The 15,270-nt window shown below is 36.6% G+C and overlaps 1 protein-coding gene across 4 annotated transcripts in view; it reads right to left on the bottom strand.

Annotated features, from left to right (window-relative positions):
* The window catches only part of Acaca (acetyl-CoA carboxylase alpha), a 292,108-nt gene that overhangs the window by 116,241 nt on the left and 160,597 nt on the right, over nucleotides 1–15,270 (bottom strand). For 3 of the 4 annotated variants that reach the window (XM_004643003.2, XM_023703135.1, XM_004643004.2), the window contains 4 exons: nucleotides 9,023–9,046; nucleotides 5,865–6,008; nucleotides 4,963–5,059; nucleotides 3,955–4,062 (listed from right to left, as the gene is read on the bottom strand). In XM_004643003.2, coding sequence (XP_004643060.1) covers nucleotides 3,955–4,062; nucleotides 4,963–5,059; nucleotides 5,865–6,008; nucleotides 9,023–9,046 — 373 coding nt within the window. The remainder of the gene's footprint in view (nucleotides 1–3,954; nucleotides 4,063–4,962; nucleotides 5,060–5,864; nucleotides 6,009–9,022; nucleotides 9,047–15,270) is intronic. The other variant, XM_023703133.1, reaches the window with a different exon arrangement.

Raw genomic sequence — 15,270 nt, 5'->3', positions numbered from 1 at the left:
TACAATCTGCATACAGACTTTAATTTGATCACATTCTTCGTCAGACTTAGACTTACTTCATAAGCCAGTTTTTAATTTTTTTTTTTCAGTTTTTAATTTTTGACACTGTAATTTTTTTTAATCCAAGTTGGCTTCCTTCAATAAAAAAGCATATTTGTGGCCATTTTCCCCATTTTTACTTCTGCTATGGTACTACTGAGTAATAAAATTGATTTTATTAATAGTACAGTATAAACAAAAAGTAACTGGGAAAATAACATTTTTATAAACAGAATCTAGAAATTAGTTCCTAGGTCAGATATGAATTTGACCTGACTGTATTTTTTTAAAACTCCATGCTGCCATCATGCTTCTTAGTGTACCAGTCCCTCTATAATAAGAGAACATTGTGTTGGCCAAGCTGTGTGGTGCATGCTTGTAATCTCAGCACTGGCGATGCTGAGGCAGAAGGATACGTGCAAGTTTAAAGCCAGCCTGGACTACACAGTAAGTTCAAGGCCAATCTGAGCCAGGTAGTGATACCCTGTCTGAAAAGGAGAGAAGAGAGGGGAGAGGAGAGAGGAGGGGGAGGGGATTAAAAAGAAAGGTGAGGTGGTGAGACTCAGGCTATCAGTGTGCCCAGAAAGAAACATTTCTTAGGATACCAACAAAGAATTCTACTACTGTCAAGTCCTTCAAAGACAAGCATCAATACCTATGTTCTGGCAAGGGAAGAAAATAACTTTAATAATGCCATAATTTAAAAGCAAAATTGTTATTGCTTTTAAAATTCCACAAGTGGCTGACAATAACAGCAGAGCAACAGGATTCTGATTACATTGTAATAATGTGGGTCTCACAGCAAGTCCACAGCTATTACCCAGCGATTAGGCGTCAGCACCTGGAGAAACTCCATTTACACTGACTGCTTCAATCTCCTCCACAAGTCATTTACAAATATATGATCCTAATTTCTATGAGGGAAAAAAAGACATGCTGGGACTAGAAGATTATTTGGACAATTTGGATCAACCTATTTGATAGTTTAATGTGTGCTTTAAAAAAAAACTTTTTCTAAACTGCTAGGAGCATGATCATGAAGTGAAAAACAAAACTAGTTATCACTTAAGCTTTTTTCTTAAATTGCTTTTCCTTCTTATATATATTATTAAAATAGGGAGATGAAAATGCCAAATATTTTTGGATAAGTACAGAACCTGGTACATTTAATAACTTCCCTAGGCTTGGAATGTCAGCACAGTCTATCTGGCCCCTTCCAAAATAGTGTTTGGCCAGACACTAGATTTTCTCCATGCTTCAGTTTAGTTTGTAAGTCCAGAAAAGGAAATAAAAAACAGTATCTTATTTCTAATTAACGTTAAAAACACATATGGAGGGGCCAGGGAGATGGCGCAGTAGAATAAGCGCTTCCCCAGCAAGCGCAAGGGTCTGAGTTCAATCCCTGGTTCCGCAAAAAAAAAAAAACATATGCGGTAAGGGCTGGCAAGATAGGTCAGTGGACTAAGCACCTGCTTAGGCAAGTGCAGGGACTGGGGTTCAATCCCGAGCACCACATGCCATGCCAGCCCCTCCCCTGGGAGCACTGAGCCAGTCACCAAGTCTGGGCATGGTGGCACACTCCTGTAATCACTACAGTCTGAGCTGCATAGTGAGACCCTGCTCCACACAGAAAAAAAGTGGTAAAAACCAAGAAACCACCTCCTTAAACAACTGTGTGATGATTAGTAACATTTAGATCTGAAGGTAACAAAAAGGTGTGGTCAGATGATGGAAAAAAGTCAAATGAAGACAATTAGTGAGGGCTTCAAAAGACGGAAAGATGCCTTGGTGCCAACCAATTATAGACAAAAACTTTTACAAACTGTGAGTGAAACAAACCTTTCTACCTTTAAAAAAAAACAAAAAAAGACAGAAAGAAATTTTCATAGATTCATTCCATGAAGCAACTGCAACCACATTAGGACTGTCCCACAAACACTACCTTTGTCATTGGCTTTAGGTTAATTTTATGTGGTCACTAGGGCAAGAAGGAAGGCAAATTTCTCCTGTAAGGAAAACCTGCCAGGGGCCAGGGATACAGCTCAGGGGAAGAGCGCCTGCAGAGCACACACAAGGCTCTGGAATTATCTATTTTACTCTTCTTGCTACTTCAATCCCAGAGTTGGTCTGAGAGCACCACAGAATAAGTCTGATTCATGTTAGTCACTATATTGTCATTTTTCCCTTAGGTATCTAACATCAGCAATATGTGTGACTATCAATGGCACTAATAGTTTGTACTGCATAATCAAGTTTTAAAAACATCTACTGAGGGGGCCTTTTTTGGGGAAGGGTCTCACTAGGTAATCTAGACTGGTCTTGAACCCATGATCCTCCTGCCTCAGCCTCAAGTGCTAGAATTACAGGTGTGCACTGCCACACCTAGTTTACTGAGTTTTATTGTTGTTGCTATTGCTTTGTGGTACTGGAGCTTGAACCCAGGACCCTTGCACTGAGCTATATTCCCAGACCATTCTATTCTGTTTCATCCCATCCCATTCCATTCTGCGATTCTACGACCAAATCTCACTACATTGCTAAGTTTTCCAGGCTGGGCTCAAAAGTTCAAGCCTTTCTGCCTCAGCCTCCCAGAATGTTAGGATTTATAGCTGTGCCATATTGAGACCTTTTATAAAAAGTACTATGTGCTCTGTGCTGCTATTCAAAAAGAACACAGGGGTCTATTCTTTAAGAGCAGTTTATATTTTGGCACCTATCACATATCACAGTGAAACATAGTTGTAGGAGCTGTGGCTATAGCTCAGTGTATAGCATTTACCTAGTATATGGGAGATTTTGGCTTCAATTCCCATCACTACCACAACCACCCCAAAAAAGTACCTACTGTATAATAATTCTTGTTTTAATAACACCTATCCAGTATTATCAACTAGACCATAAACATTTTCAGAACTAGGAATATGTTATTTACATACAAAGCTCCTGGATCCTTGGCCCCCATAAACAGTGTCTAAGCCCTAAATTCTAATCTTTGCTCTATCATCTTGCAGTTGGTGGCCAAGAAGCCTTAATATCGCTCATCTCGAAATTTTCTCCACATGTACAACTGGAATAACTCTTGATTTATCTAATCCTATGCAACCATGATAACAAAATAAATTTAGAGGAGAAATTCCTTATATTTTGTTTTGTTTCATTTTTGGAGGTTTGAGTTTATTTTGAGACACAGTCTTGCTTTGTAGTTCAGGGTGGTCCTGAGCTCATTATATAGCCCAGGCTGCTTTCAAACTCCCAGTGATCCTCCTGCCTAGCCTTTTGAGCACTGGACTACCCACCATAACCAGCAGGGGAAAAAAATAAAAAAATAAAAAAATCAGTACTGAGGCCTGAATCCAGGACCTCTGCCCTGTTACATCCCAAATCCTTCTTTGTTTTTCAAACTTTGAGACAAGGTAAATCACTAAGATGACCAAGTTGGGCTAGAACTTGAGATCTTCCTGGCTCAGCCATTACAGATATGCACTATTATATCTGGCCAAGAATTTAAGTGTAGACCATGAAGTTTGATGTCAACATGAGATATCCAGGTGACACAAAATTCAAAGGAGGATGGACGTGTAGCATTTTTAAAGAAAGGACACAGAGGGATCAGGATAGTATGACCTTACACATGTAGTGTTAAGTAATCAAAGGGAAATATTTAGCAGTTGACTAGAAAATTAGGAACATAAACATTTTAAATATCTCAAATAGATTTTTTTCTCCAGGTCTATTCTTTTTACATAAAAGACCCACTATATAACTATTAAGTTGCTCTGAAATTTTATCTGTACAGGCCAAATGAGTCATTATTCTGATTCTCATGATAAACGACATAGCCATTGCCAAATAAAAGGATGACTGGTACAACCATCAGGAAAGGCACCACTAGCTTCCACTCAATCAAGGACTTACATTTTGCTGGGTAAACTCTCTGAACATAGCTGCCAGACTGTCATCCTCAATATCACAGTCAGTCTTAATGGCCACATTCAGAATGTGAATTGGTTCATCCCTGGGGACCTGTAACCCAAGACACAAATCAAAGAAATCATGAGGCTGGCTATTACAGAAGCAGGAAGAAGTTATAGTACCCAGTAGAACAACTAAAAAAGACACACCCCCATAGGATATTTTGATTTGCTAATCAAGAGGAATAAGAAAAGTGAAGCTATTGCTCACAGACACAACAGAGATGAAATAAAGCACATGGAAGAAAATGCAGCAAAGGCCTTAGCTAGAGATGGCCTTCAAGTTTTGACCTGACATGAACTTGAAAGTCACTGTTTTAACTTTGTCATCAATAAAATAGGATGGAACTATTTTATTTGCTTTATTTGCTGTGCTTCATCATAGAATGTGAACAGAAATGAGCTAAAAAGTCATTTGATCACATTCGTATATGTTTTATTACAGTTTATCAAACGAAAATATCAAATCATGGCAAAAAAAGGTAATGAAGTAGCATAAGAACAGAACAATTTGTTTACTGAGAAATTAAAAAAGGGATAATAAAAGAACAAAATTTTCTACAAAATGTCTACTTTTCTGAAGTCAAAAGTCCACTATTCTCTGAGGAATATAACAGCACCACTATGAAGACAAATGTTATCACTGAGTAGGAATTTGAACAACGAAAGTTTAATTTTTAAAATAACATTCAAAGACATCTGCAAAGGATATATCTGAATCCATTCTATACTATGAAGTCCAAGATTAATATTTCAATTTAACTTCTTAAAATTAAAATTTTTTTTGATATTTCCAAAAAATATTTTGTTGGGCCATACACAAGTAATATATATATAAAGCAGGATAAAAGGGTTAATTCTTCTCTATAATTTCCAAAACCAGAAGGTAAATAGTGTATGGTAAAGTTCCACATCTAAAGGAACAAAGAGTCTCTCAAAGAGGACACAATACCTTGTCTTCATCATATAGAGATGTATGACCTGCCTCTGGGAATGTGGGGCTTTGGGGTGGGGAGTCACAGAAGCAGCCCATCACTTCATCAAAGATCCTGAAAAACACCAGAGAAACACCCACCATGAAAAACCAAGTGGCAGAAAATCTAACTGGCAGAAAACTAATGCGGCCACTGGGAGCTCAGTTTAAAAGAATAATCTATCCTACCTTATATTCAAGTCAACTGAAAGGAAACACCAGTGGCTAGAGATGACATGCAAAATTTCACCAAGTGGCAGAAATTAGGTGGATGGATTGTTTAAACTTTAATAAACCATATATATTTTTTCTTTATAAAAAGAATGATCTAAAGCTTTTTTTGTTTTGCTTTTTCATTATGTAAGATATGAGCACTGTAAGATATAAGCAGTGCTGTCATCATCGGTCTTAAAGTAACAGAAAGAGCTTGGGACTGAAGCAGTGACAGACCAATGTAATTACCCCTCCCCCTAGGGTAATGCATCAGTATACATCAAGAGATAGATGCTGAATGCATTTAATCAAAAGATGTATCGTCTCTGGTAGGGCTCACTCTAGTGTTGTGTTTAATTTCTCCTGACATTTCACTCATCACAGAGCAGACAGCTTCTTCTGTTAGCTCCTAAGGAAAAGATGATTTTGTTCGCTTCTTTTTTTTTCTGACTGGCTCATACTACAAGCAGAGGCTTGTATAGCCTGAATAAGAGGTGGAAATGGAAAGATACATACCTCTCCAAGGAAAGATAGACTAAAGGAGTAAGGGCAACACCTCCTTATGACTCATGACCATTCCTGGGATCTTTATTTTTCAGAAAGGTGAGTGCCTAAAACAGGGCAATCTGTACTATTCCTCGTACAGACAAAGTTCTACACCATCTTACCTAACAAAATCTTCAAAAGTCCGAAAAGAGACCATTCCACCCATCCGCTGACATGGCGGAGTGAAGGCATTGTCCAGCAGCACATCGCTGACACTAGCCACATGAGTCATGCCGTAGTGGTTGAGGTTGGAGGAGAAGGACATTCTAAATGATAATTTAAGAATTTATTAGACAAGAAGGGTAGGAGTGAGATCTGGGAAAGTAGCAACAGGGAATGGGAGTTATGAGGAAATTCTGAGGATGGGTCAGGTTGCAGAGCAGATGTGGTTTTTTTACCCACTGTGGATAAGGTTGCTTTGTTAGATCCATGTTTCAACTGAATTTCCCCATATTTTTATTAGGAGGCATTGGTGGTATACTGGTGAGCATAGCTGCCTTCCCATATATATTTTTATAACATCAAAATTATATAGTAACCTAAAGACTGTCATGAATTTCTCTCCAGTTTTAATATTATTATTACTATAATATGCCTGATACATGAATAGCACATGTGGGTTAAAAACCATCCTGATCTTCCCCTCCCCCAAACATCCCCTCTTTTAAAAGAGAATATGCCAGCCAAGTGAGTTGTAATTATGGAACACTTAAGGAACTATAACAGGTTAAGAATTCACACATACAGAGATAAGGTAGGTAGATATAGTTATATAAGACAATAATTCTAAATAATAATGGAATGGCTTAGAACAAATCATTACAAAAAGCATTATCTATGGTACAGAAATAAGTCAGAGTCTACAAAAGAAACTTTGAGGCATTTATGCTTTCCTTTAATAGACTGACAGAGAGAGCTGTTATTAGATATATAGTTCTCTCTTTTTGAAAGAAAGACATTTTCAATCTCAAATTGTCAAATTCTCTTTTATGTTTAAATACTTCTATACTGGAGCAAAAATACCTTTTAGGAAAGCCCTTAATAATTTCCAGCAAGATACAAAAGGGTAGAACATGGGTCTCAAAGTATGTGTAAGCATGACAAATAGTTGCTCAATGGAGATTCTTGAAGAGAATTGAACTGATTTGTTCAATCTAAAGCCGTAATGAATTGGAATATCCCTTGGTGCACCTCAGTAGTAGGTACTGATAAATATTACTATAAGGTGTTTCTGAATGCAGTCAATCAGGACAGTCTGTAAGGAAGAACCAAGCTAAAGGATGCCTCCTGGACTTCCTGGTATGTTACTGGCATATAGATCTGAAGCAAGTTCAGAGTGAGGCAATGGTATGTCCACCTTGAGGAACTGCCCAAACATCTTGAAGTATATACCTGTAACACTGTAGGAGGAAGAAAGCCAGAAATGTGGACTTATGACCTGGGCACTTATTGCACCCTATTGCAAATTATATTTATAAAAGGCAATGGAATTCTTTATAGGCTGGAAATATTGCTCACACAGACTATGGAGACTGACACTCCTGGATTTTATTCATTTGGTAACTGACGACTATGGAAAAGGTACTTTGTCTTTTGACAGCAATACCGAATAGAAAGGCACAGCAGGAGAGGAGACCATTTATACCATGAGTGAAACGAACAAATGAAACACAGATCAAGCAAGTCTTACACATGATATTCCCTAGAATGCTATCATCCTCCTTTTTTCTAGAATCACCAAATGTATTTACTAAAGGACCAAGTTTGTGAGGCATTATATCTTTTCTACCTGCCTGGCATTAGACTGAAAAAATAAAAGGACTCTAGACAACATTTAAAGATTCTGTCTCCCCTAAATAAGCTAATAGGCTGGGTTTGTGGCAAACATAGATTAAATATTTTCTCACTCATGTGAACCCCTGGGAAATACATACTATTAGCTTCCCTCTAGTACTATGCTCATGAACCAGAGCTACTGAAGGCAAACAGGAATAAATTAAGCCAAAATAGAGGACCCTCCATAAACACTCCCTTGGCACATACATGCCTGTAATCCCAGCATTCTAGGAGGCTGAAATGGTAGGATCAGATACTGGAAGTCTGGCCTGGACAATTTAACAGTTTAGTATCCTGTCTCAAAATAAATAACAAAAGGGTTAGGAATCTAACCCTCCCAGTGCAAAGGCCCTGGGCTCAAAGAAACAAATACCACTTCCCCTTCTTTTCTACATCTAAATTAGGCTCTAAGAGCTATGAACAATTTTTGATTACTTAATATCTTAAGAGGAGAGGGATTATATAAATGCAACCCTACAAGTATTTCCATGTAGAACATTACAGTAGTACCTCAGTTCATGAACAGCTGTGTTTGCAAACAATTGAGTTTGCAAACAAAAGCATTTGGCAAAATTTTGCTTCCATTCAAAAATTCCACATCAGCTGACAATATAACTATGGCCATTTTCCCCACACAAATACAAATGTGGCCAAAGTCAAAATAACAAAGCAAATTAAGGTACCAAGGTACCACTGTATCTACAAAGAACTCACTAGCAACTTATCACTGTCTTAACATTGTGTGGACTCAATTCTAATTAAAATTGCTACTCTCAAATTTGTACTGTGTGTTACCTTACTTGGCTCAGGTGGCAGGAGAAACTCAAAATATGTACTAAAATATCTTTTGTATTGTACTGGCCCAGAGACCTTTTCACAAGGCTAAACATATCAAAACTTAAATGTACCTTTTCAATGTTAATCTTATTGTAGCTTCATATTAAATTACTTCCAAATCACCAAAACCCTTTAGAAAAAAATACCTAATAAACTTAAAAAACACAGGATCAACTAGTTTTGGATTTCAACCCTTCTAAAAGGAGAAATTCAGCAACTAAAAATTTTTAAAAATTGTGGAAAATATACCAAGATAGGAGTAAGCTTAAGAGTTTCTCCACTGAAAGCCCCAAATTAGACAAAGAACTTAGCAAAAGATGTCTGCAGCAAAGCTGAACATGATACAAATTCCTTATTAAAATCAAATGGGAGCTTTTCTGTAATGATGATTCTTAAGTATTGCTTTTTAAACTGCTGAAGACATGTTTTCCAAGCAGAAAGAGTTTAGTATATCCAAACAGGAGCTCAGGACTCCATAGCAGAAAATACCACATTAGCTTGTCAAGTGTAGTGTTATTTTTTTTCTGGTTTTACTATTCTAAGTTATTAAAAAAATTTTTTTAAAAAGAGGTGCTTTTAAGTGGAAAAGAAACTAAACATACGGTACCTGTTTAGCGTGGGGATGTTCCCTCTGTAATTAAACAACCACAGTTAGTTACTGATAGGTTAGTGAAAGCCATAATAAAAGAATTGTCAGAGCAGATACAAACCAGTCATAGGAGCTCCAGTTTGGCAGCTCTGGCATTCAGCAGACATAATTAATTACTCATCACCCTTCAACCCCCAGGGTACCTCCAAAGAGGTATGTTTCCTGACCTACCTCACCACTGCAGCTGTTGAGGAAAGGGTCAAAACATATTTATTATGGGTTTTAAAAAATAACTCTATTACAAAAAAATAATTCTGAGCAGTGGTAAAATACAGAATGATGAAAATTAGCTCAAACTTCATGATATGGTATATTATCTTAAACTGAAACATGAAATTTAATTCTTGACGAGGCTCTTGAAGGCTCTTTCTATTAAAAGTCTAATAAGCAGAGGCTAATTCCGCAGCTCCTCCTACTTTGTTGTTTTTTCTAGGATATGTGACAGACCCACAAATTTTCCTTCAAAGAAAGGCTGGTGATATGGGCTCCCAGCTTTTTAACCATAACCTTTTTTTCATAGGGAGAAAATGGAAGGAACTCTACTGCAGGAGCTTCAAGGAGACTGAAAATCATGTGGGACCGTAAGGACAAATGTATCTACCACTATAGTGGTATAATTTCTTAAAATTAATTAAAACTTTTTAATTAATTGCATTTAAGATAATGATAATGTTTAAAATTGCTGTTAGCTTAGAAATTCTAGGCTTCTCATAAATAAAACTTTTAAACTTAGCCCTAAAACTTTCTTATAAAGAATATGCCAAAATCATGAAAGAAAGATTAGGATAAGAATGGGAAACAAGGCAAATTTTTCACATTCTCTTTGGTCACTGGCACTATTTCTTATATTTCCAATGTCAGACATTGCCTCACTTAAAAATAATCAAACAAAAACCTTTATTTTCAATGTTAAAAGGGCCAAGTCATACTTACCACCCATAATTTAGAAGTACTGTAAATGGGTTGATTGGTTGATATCTTAACCTTCTTACATTCTTTTATCAGCATTTAATCATTGTTGGGGTTTTCAGGCACACAGAGGACTTAATAGGCAGAACATAGTGGGTGGTGCTGATGATATGTGGGAAGGAGTATACAGGGAGGGAAAATGATGCACTTTCTACAGCAGTGAAAGGAGCAGAATAGACTGAGCTGGCCATATAAATAAAAAGCTGTGACATATCACTGCACACAGACTGTATACCTTGTGTGATTTGTGGGTAGCAATGTTCTCTGCATCAAACCTGCATCACACAGTGAATTCATAAGGCAGCAAGAGCAAACTCTGAATGTAAACACCTGATCCTTTGCTGTCTTGATTCCTTGGGCCGCTCACTCAGGAGACAAGGTTTTATTTTGTAAGAGATCCTTAGTTATAATGGGCTTGATCCTCATGAAGACACAAAAAGTATGCAGATTCTATAGTACAGGGAGGTATAACTGAATAGAAAACCCACTATAGATTCTAGTGAGAACACAGAAAACTTTCATTTAAGATGTAAGACTCTAAAGAATGATATCACCTGTACAGTCTCTTACCATGAACCTTAGTTCAGAGAGAAGAACTCTCCAACCACAGCAATCTCATGTGCTATTCTCTAGGTTTTGGGAGTTTGAAACTAGTATAATTTCTCTCAACTGTTAACCAATTTCTTGAACTAAGAAAATGGTCTCATTGCTTCTGTGGCTGGACTCTAATCCCTAAGGAAGCATTCACAAGATGAGGGACAAGTTTTCAGTAGAAAAAGGCCTAAACTGAAAAGAACACCACCAACAAAAAGCCAGAATTTTCCCACCAGCAATTCTCTGACTCTCATAGGGAGCCCCCTGCTGCTTTGCTAGAAGAATCACACACCATCTACATAGTGCAGGGTAAAACCAAAAACTCCCATCTCCAATTTTTAAAGGAATGATTTCAAGTGAATCACATACAAGGATAGGTTTAAAACCAGCTTATTCTCTTTGTTAGAATAAAAACTTGTGGGCTCATAGGAAAGATGAGTAGGGAATAAAGGATAAACTGTTAATGAGGTAAACGCTTAGTCATGCCCATGATGATAGTTCATATATTGCGTTGTCCAACACAGGGGCTATTTGAACAACTTAAGAACAGGACACACTGAATACCATCATGATTCACTAGAAAGCTATATTTATGGCCTGTGAAAAATAAAAGATTGTATATGAGTCAAATATTTCATTTATGGAGCTAAAACAGAAGCTAAAATAAAATCTACCACATTGCACTGCATATTCATCATGCAAAAATGGTAAAAATGCTTACTCTTTAGAATGCAATTAACTGTATTTTCAAAAACATACATGGAATATAATCTGACTCCCCAAAATTTACTATTTGGACTGTTCAAAACATTTATTATCATGACTCTTCATTAACAGTATTTTTATAAACACTGGAATCATTTTTCTTTTGGTAAATTAGTTCTATTTTACAGATATAATAACTAAGAAACCAAAGTGAACACTTTCCAAGGATGCTACTGAATATGGTATCATAAACCAGAATCTAGAAGTGGCATTTTCTCATCTCTACTCCTGAAGCCAGCATTACACATCCATATAGATTTTAAAGGACAACAGAAATCCTTTGAATTCTGAGGTCCCCAGCATTAAGTCACCTCTGATTTTATTGATCTATCTGACCAAAATAGCTGGAAAGCCTGTTTCAATATGAATGCAAAGTCAGAGTTGCTGCCTGCTAGCTGAACTCTCTTTAATTTAAGAAACACTGACTTCTCTGGCAGTCACAAGTTTTCTGAGCCTCTTTATCATCCCTTTCACCTAAATTTCATTTTGCTTTATTTTAGCTGGCCCTATATAAATCGCTTACCATATTTGAAGTGTTCCAGATTCTTCTACCTAACTTGAAGGGGGAAAAGACAGCCTTATATGAAAATGATGAGGATGCATGCTAACAAGCAGTGGTTACATCAAGCTGGGTGAGTCAGCCAGTACAGGACAAATCTTTTGAAATCAGGCAGCAAAGCAGAATCAGAAGAGGTCGGCTGAATAACCTACTAGCAGTCACCAACAACAGTATCTCAGAAGGAGCAATTTGACTGGCTGTGACCAGTGGTGGTCTCCTTGTGAGTATATTTTTGCACAATAATCCAAATCAAGAGCTGTAAAACACATTTGAACTATGTATTTCTATTGACATCTCTCCCTCTACCACCTCCTTGCAGTTTAGAAGCTCTGATTATACTGCAAGAGCTTTAGTTTACAATAACATGATCAGTGTCTCATTTATTTGCAGCCCCTCCAAAGCCCCTTCTTTACTCTGCTAGAAGATTTTGCACTCTCAGAAATAAGTAAATTAACAGGGCTACAGAATATTACAGCTGCCAGCAATATAATTAGTTACAAACCCACAGCACAAAACTACATGGATTTATAGATACCCTGGACTTTTTTCTTCTCTCTGGAATCAGCTAGTCTTCCTTGACAAGAAGGGACCTCGGGCTACTCTAATAATATATGGAGAGTTTTAAACCCAATGCTCCAATCTTAGAAGTCTAGAGTGAAAAAAAAAAACAACAAAACCAGCAGCGACTATAAGCTGAGCCATGGATCCAGGAAAGCATTTAAACCTGCTGAGAATCTTTTCTTTTGCCAGATGCTTGTATCTTATCAGCAGACAATCCTGACTGAAACCAGAACTACAGCATTTTATTTATTTAAAATTCATTCTAGCCATGGTGATGCATGCCTGTAATTGCAGCCCTTGGGAAGCTGAGCCAGGGAGACTCATGTGAATTGACCAACCCAGGCTACAAAGTAAGTTCAAGGCTAGCCTCAACTATAGAGTGAAACCCTGTTTAAAAAAAAAAAAAAAAAAGAAAAGAAAAGTTCATTCTAGGCTACTTAATACAATCAAATGCTCCAATGAATTTTTTTTTTTTTTTAAAGCCACAATTTGGGTGACTTTTTGAGTATTTGAGTCTCAGATGTCAAAGACTATGAGAATTCTTAAAAATGGCATTAAGCTGCTGGTCACATGATAAGCCTCAAATTTCAAGCCTTCTTTTTCACAAATAGAAACTCCAGAGGTCACCTGCCAACAGCTAAACACTGAAAGTCCAAAGCAACCTAAATCCAGCCACGACCAAAATGCACTACCAAGGGAGAACACAGCCGACCTCTTGTGCATGTAGAAAGTGAAAAAGGGAAAGTACTTGAGTTAAAACATGGAAGCAAACAACAGAGAAAGTGCAATGCAATCTGACTTATCTAAAGCATGGATTTCCAGCTAAGAATTAGGTGGAAATAGATACCAATATATGTAAAGAAATGTACAAGGTATACTTCCATCTCCTGTAACAATTCTGACACGTGAATCACACAGTAAAAGCTTTAAAAATTACTCATGTTTACTAGCATACAATACCTACCAAAAAATCATTTAGAGTTTTGCATTTTGTATTCCCAGATTGTCATAATATATAAAGGCATATACATAGCCAGAGTTTATGGGATATAATAACTTTATATTCTGCACAAATATAGCTACAATTTAGGCCATTAAATACACACACTGACTGAAGAGCTTATTTCCAGATTATTCTAAGGCACTTAGTATACCTCAAACTAAGTAAAAATCTGAATATGAAATGATTTAATGAAGTGTCAAAAATAAAGACAATGAGGATGATGCATAGTATAATAAGCTTTTGTATTTCCAGGACCAGCAAATGATACTAGGGATTCATAGGAATAAAAGGCAGACACAAAAACAACTTGGGCTGTCAACAATGAGTCTTACTGGAACAAGAAAGAGAAAAAAGAATGCCAAGTAATACAGTCTGAGCTCCAGAATTAAGCCACATAAAACACTAGGTGACTTTACAAAAGTGCTGAGCTCACAGATGCTTAAATAAGAGAATTAGGTCAGAAAAATAAACAAGCTGTCTATTATTCCTGCACCAAGAAAATGATTAAAGAAACTCATATACTTCTGCTTCACAATTTTTTTTTTTTTTTTTTTTTTTTTTTTTTGTGGTGCCAGGGATTGAACTCAAGACTCTGCACTTACCAGGCAAGCGCTTATTCTACTGGGCTATTCTCCTGGCCCAAAAAAACTTTTAACTGGCTAAAAATGACTTTTTGAAAAACTAACACCTTTTAAAAATATAGTAAGAAGATAAAAAAGAACACACACATACATATGTATTACATATATATCAGCTTACAACTATTCTTAACCTACTGCTCAAGTGAAGGAATTTAAGATGGGAAAATTCAGGCCAGCAGCTTCCTTGAATAGAGCTCTAATAAAAGCATCCTCTAGTGAATAAAATCTGTGAATGTCAAATGGAATTATAGTTTCTAAAGAAAATTTAGAAGTCCTGAGTAGATGATATAGCAGAAGGTAACATACCTTGTCTGAAGAAAACTGAAGCAGGAAGTCATAGTGATTAAGGATATAATTAGCTTTCAATAATACTAAGATGACTAGAGAAATACAGTAAAATTATACTGAAAACCAGAGTAAGTAAAGGCCTAGAATAAATTAAACAAAAATAAAAGGGTACCAAACATGATGGTCACCAAGTAACTACCCACATGTGCTAAAAAACAAAACCTTTTTCCTCCTTAAAGCTATTCCACTCATTTGTGATGTATTCTGCCTTCCCTAAAAAAATCAAAAGAAACCCTAATGAGACACAGGTATTCAATTCAAAAGTCATGTGAAACCCTTTCCTGAGAAAATACTCTGCCGCTGTCAGTTTAGACTGAGAGCCATGTTTCATCACAACCCACAGGAGTTAAATCACTAGTCCAAACAAGCTGTTAAAGTGGAATTTCATGAAGTAACTCCATATAACAGCAAGAGACTGTACTTTTGCTTTGATATAACAGATTATAAAGATACTTATAACAGAATGATGGACAATTTAGGTCTACTTCAAAGGAACACCAAGCTAGGAATCGGAAGGTGAAGCTGTATGATCAAATTCTAAATAGTTAATGTCAGAATTGAACTGCAAAATACCAGTTCACGTCAGAATAGCACTGCAACTCCAGACTGTTACAAAAATATTTGTAAGGAAAATAAAACCTTAAAAAAAACTAACTTCAAGGAGCAAATCTGTAATAACAACCTGAATAAACTGAATACAGTTGTGCCTCAGTACTTACTATTAATTGGCTCCCCAAAGTTCAACAAGTACCAAAAAACCAAAAAA

This window comes from Octodon degus, unplaced genomic scaffold (genome assembly GCF_000260255.1).
Source record: "Octodon degus isolate 3935 unplaced genomic scaffold, OctDeg1.0 scaffold00164, whole genome shotgun sequence".
Classification (NCBI taxonomy): Eukaryota; Metazoa; Chordata; class Mammalia; order Rodentia; family Octodontidae; genus Octodon; species Octodon degus.
This window is presented reverse-complemented; position numbering and strand designations above follow the sequence as displayed.